Raw genomic sequence first — 5000 nt, forward strand, 5'->3', positions numbered from 1 at the left:
AAACTGTTCAGATACTCATCATTTATTTTGTTTATCCAATAGTTGCGTCACGTACTTCAGTGAATATAATATCGTCTTACATGGTGCAAGTGACAATCGCTATCTATGTGTTATACTTCAGCTGTCAATTAAATTGTAATCAAGTAGAGTAGACATGGTAAGGTAGGAAAGGTAGGGGGGGGGGGGGTTGAAAGAAAGCGATTTGCCGTCCCAAAATGGACTTAATGTCTTGAAGTGACAATTTATTTCTTGAAAAACATTAATATTTAAGGCAGGACAAATCAATGGAGCGTTAGAAGACGTTCCAGGAGAATACCAGAAACTCTAATAGTTTTGGTTTCGTACGTCTGACCTTGCCAATAATTTCGAAATACTTTTAATTAGTACGATAAAGGGTGTCAAAATGAAATCTTTCGAGATTCGTACCCGCTTTCAGTTTTCATATCCCTCGATGTTGTCCCGTTTGTACAGCTCCTGGTAAGCTTCTCCGCTATGTGTTTAATTACGTACGATTAAGAAACGCTGACCGCGAGCGCAATACTCTTTCCGCGAAGGCCAAAGAATTGTACTCAATTATATAAAACGGAAACCGTACCGAGAACCCTACGAGCGGGACAAGATCGAAAGATAAAGAAGGATATGAGAATTTAAAACGGTTACAATTCAGAAAGATGTCATTTTGGCAGCCTTCATCGTACAAATGAAAGATATCTTGGAATTACCAAGCTCCTCTGAACCCAGCGGGACAATTGAGATCTTCCGTTAAATCACCTCTCGAGCAATCGGGCATCTCGAGCAATCGGGAACGTATGGAAAGTTTACTTTCAGGGGCACCCAATGAGAATATAATTCAAAACCACTTAAACATAGCATTGTTAAACGTATTTTAGTATTTAAACGGTAGATATAGGCATATTTTTATCCCCTAAAATTTTTTCATCTGTTCGGATTTCCTAGCTGAAATTCTAGTGATCCGAAAATTCTAGTGATCAAAACTTACCTTTTCGAAAATTTCAGGCAGAAAAAAGGTCCCCGAAAATTCTAGGTGAACTTTTTAAGGTAAAAATCCGTTAAAAATGGGCAATTATACCATTTTTCAGATGTTCGAAAATTTTAGGAGAGGCAGGCAAGCAAGAAATTTTACAACAAATGTTCCGAAAATTCTAGATCTCAAATCGTCCTCCGAACAGATATTTTCCGGAAATTGACGTTGGGTGCCCCTGTACTTTGGTCAGGGTTTTAAGAACCGGTGGCACAACTCAACCTCTTTCCCAGTTCCTTTCCATCCCGTTCACTACTCCATAATCCGTGGGGGCTTCTTTTTCAGTGATCTAAAACTGGTGGACATAAAAGACCCTGCGATTATTCAACGGCTGTAGTGGTCTGTAGTTGTCGCACATGAGAGGAGGATTTTTACCGAAGGGAGATTCCAGTCTTCTGAACTTTTCCATCTGAAATACAATGGAGAAAACAAAAAGAGATTATACTCCATCTTCTCACTTTCTTATTTAATCTGGGCAATGACTTGAATGTAAGGACTTTTACTGCGAAAAATGATTAGTTTAGAAGTGGACTTAACTATTAGAGGGTAATGTGAAGTGCTAGTTTTCTACCCATATAAACCATGTGAGCGTTAGCCCTACTAATGGAAATAGGCCCACACAAGGACAGAGAAAAACGCTGACCAGGGTGGGAATTGAACCCGCGACATTCGGATTAGATCACGCACCATGATTTCACACCATGATTTCCCACCATGTTGAGAATAACCGGTCCATTTTAGGTCAACAGGCATATCATGTAAATAGCCCATTTCCCAGTTCAGTTCCGAGTCAGTCTTCTCTTCAAAGAGACTCATCGGGTAATGGTCTTCGAATAATTATAATGGTATTCATTTTATCACCACATGATTGAAAAACTCATTTTCATAAGAAAGAGCTCTCATCCAGCCTCGGTTTGATAAAGAGGCTGAAAGCAACTCGCAACGGACGATTTATCAGTTTTGTTCTACCGAACCATGAGTTCTTTTGTGCTCTCAGTCAGACATGACAGAGAGTCAAATGCACCTCTCACGAGAATCGGAAGCACTGTCTCTGTACTAAGAGCTGTACCATTCTACTTTAGCTATATCAGTGGAGAGTGATCAAGCAACGACAACGGAAGTTGTCAGTGCAACTACTTTGCGATTAGTCCAACTCGTGTTCGAATTGTAAAATGGGATGAACTATCCAGGAACTGTAAACACATTTCTAGTTTCTAAAGAAACTGCGATGCTGCGTCGGTGGGAGCTAGAGAGTGAAACGTGAAAATTTTGGTTTTATCAAACGAGTTGATAAAAGTCGAAATTCCACCGTGAAAGATTTGGAAAGCTGACGTTTCGAGAGTTAGCCCTTCCAGCGAATAGAGGAATTGTGGGTGTTATTGGTTTTTATGAGGGTGTGGAGGAGCGGTGTTTGACATTTTTGCGGCTTTCTGTGTTCCTGTGGTGTAAGGATAGGCCACAAATTGCCATGTTGTGGGGGAAGTGATTTGGAAGATTAAAATGGCACGCAACTGGTTTTGACGCTTCTGTGTCCTTTTTTTTCTACATCTTGCAGGTGTTTGCGAAAGCGGTCCTCTAATCTTCTCCCTGTTTCGCCTGACATTTGCGGAGATGTTGGAAGCTGGCCATTCTTGGCTTCTAATGTTCCCGTGATAAATGAATCAACGAATGAAATTAGAAATGAAATGAATCATATATTGAGCTGCGGATTTGAAATCAAGTGAAGCTACGATTACGGGCTAAAATTGCGTTCATAACTGCGAGGATCCTAGCTTCACTTGATTTCATATCCGCAGTTCAATGTATGATTCATTCCATATATCATTTCATTCGTTGATTAATTCATCACGGGAACATTAGAACCCACAAATGAGCAGCTCCCAACGTCAGTGGCTTCATATCTCAGTTGGTTAGAGCGTCGTACCGGTATCGCGAAATCACTGGTTCAAACCCCGTTGAAGTCCTGAATTTTTCAGCTTTCTCTACGCAATTGCTAATATTGCATTCATAACTGCGAGGATCATAGCTTCACTTCATTTCATATCCGTAGTTCAATTCTCGGTTTTCTCATGACGTCACAGCCCGTCATATGTGCCCCTAAACAAAGAAACGGTGGCCATATTTTGTGTCCCGACCCAATCCTCTGAGAATTGAACTCTATTATTATGCAAATGTCTTCTTTTGTTTTCGTTGAAAAACATGGCTGTTGATCACGTGATTGCAAACCAACAATATATGATTCACTTCATATATCATTTCACTTGTTAAAGAAATAATTGTTTAAATTTGCTTGACAATAGAAGCAACTCAAAGCAGTCTGGTCTTCGTAGTAAATGACACCATCATGAATCTTGTCGACTCAATTGTCTACCATTTGCGTCCATCCTTGAAGTGTGACGAATTTTGTGCGTAGTTTTACTTTTCAAACGTTAACGGTTTAGTCTCATACCTGTCACGTTTTACCAATGAAAAGTTGGCAGTCAGGTCACGAAATTGATAACGTTTTTGGCGCCAAAAGATCATGTTTTGTTCACGTGCTGTGCATGTTTTCAAGTTTCACATCCAGAAGGCAGGTTCACGTGCGAAGCAACTATGGAGTCGGAAATGCAAGTGCAAGTCGAAATTGGTGATACGAGGAGGGTTTTTTTTATGGCTCCGCCAAAAACTGTTGACGAGTTGAACAATGCCATAACAAGTAATATTCCTAAGAGTTCCCACGTCAGGAATCTTTATTCCCGCTTCGTCGAAAAATTTCAGGTTCCTTGGATCTTTTGAAGATACGTAATTGATAAATAGCCTGTGTACAGACCGCCCCTCCCCTCAAAAAAAAAAAATCGGAGAGGAACGGTCTGTGATTTACCGTTAGTAATCGTGTTCCGGAAAAATTTTGCATACATTATTTACTAATCTACGCTGACCAAAATTTGCGTGGCTCATATTTCGTTTGGAGCTAAATTCTCAAAATGGTGGTCAATGATAGATTTCAAACGTGCATCGAAGAGCGTCTCCGATAGTTTTAAGATACCTTGGCTTTATAGCATAGAAGCACTCTTTGAAGGAGAGGATGTATTTGCAAGTCTTCCGACCAGGTACGGCTCTGATCTTCAAAACAGCACAGATCGTTGCCGATGAGCTGTTATTTTCCTCGGTGTGTACATTCTCAAATCTTCTCGCTTTGTAGATTGTACTTGAGAATGGCTAGGCTGGTTGGAATTACATTGACTGGTAAGGAATAGCGGGAGACGTTTTCGAGTGGACAATCTTTTGAATAGTGCTATATTCACCTCGTGAAGAGCGCTTTCGTTTCTTTTGCGCTGACAATTCCTAGAAATGTACGTCGAATCGATTTCCACTTTACACTCCATAGATAACAATTTCGCTCGTACTTTAAAAGAGAAACCTCTTTGACAATCAAAAAGATTTTTATTCGTATTTTGTACCGTGCTCAAAGTACACACGAACGAACTCATCGTAAAATCTCTCACGGTGGTTCTCACGGTGTTGTTGTGGAGAAATAAAAATAAAAGCCAATCAAAACTCGTTGTTTCAATGATGCAATGATCGATGGGTAATAACCAATCAAATCATTTTCCACACATTCCAGGAAAAATCACGTGGTATGGAACACGATTATCAACGGTAAATCACAGACCGTTCCTCTCCGATTTTTTTTTGAGGGGAGGGGTGGTCTGTACACAGGCTATTGATAAACAGCTGAGTATAAAATAAGTTATCTGGGGTGAATCGCTCCATTGCCACTTTTGTAAGTTTTTTTCGTGAATACTGGTCACCGGAAGGTAGCCTGCTTTTTATGGCTCGTGAAACGGCCGACATTGAAATTTCTTGTCCTCCAAGTTGTTCTAACTCCTCCATTATTTCAGAAAGGGACATGGATGGAGAGTGGAGCTTCAAAACTTCAATGAGTTCGCGGTCATCTTCCTTTAGTTTTTCGAATGTC

At 40.3% G+C, this 5000-nt stretch overlaps 1 protein-coding gene across 3 annotated transcripts in view; it reads right to left on the reverse strand.

The window, feature by feature from the left end:
- Window positions 1-14: 14 nt before the first annotated feature.
- LOC138000198 (carbonic anhydrase-like) overlaps window positions 15-5000 on the reverse strand; it is a 28268-nt gene continuing 23282 nt past the window's right edge. The window contains exon 8 of one of the 3 annotated variants that reach the window (XM_068846436.1): window positions 15-1451. In XM_068846436.1, the coding sequence (XP_068702537.1) occupies window positions 1332-1451 (120 nt within the window). In that variant the 3' untranslated portion in view covers window positions 15-1331. The remainder of the gene's footprint in view (window positions 1452-5000) is intronic. The other 2 variants (XM_068846437.1, XM_068846438.1) reach the window with 2 other exon arrangements.

The sequence above is a fragment of the Montipora foliosa genome, chromosome 4 (assembly GCF_036669935.1).
Source record: "Montipora foliosa isolate CH-2021 chromosome 4, ASM3666993v2, whole genome shotgun sequence".
Taxonomy (NCBI): Eukaryota; Metazoa; Cnidaria; class Anthozoa; order Scleractinia; family Acroporidae; genus Montipora; species Montipora foliosa.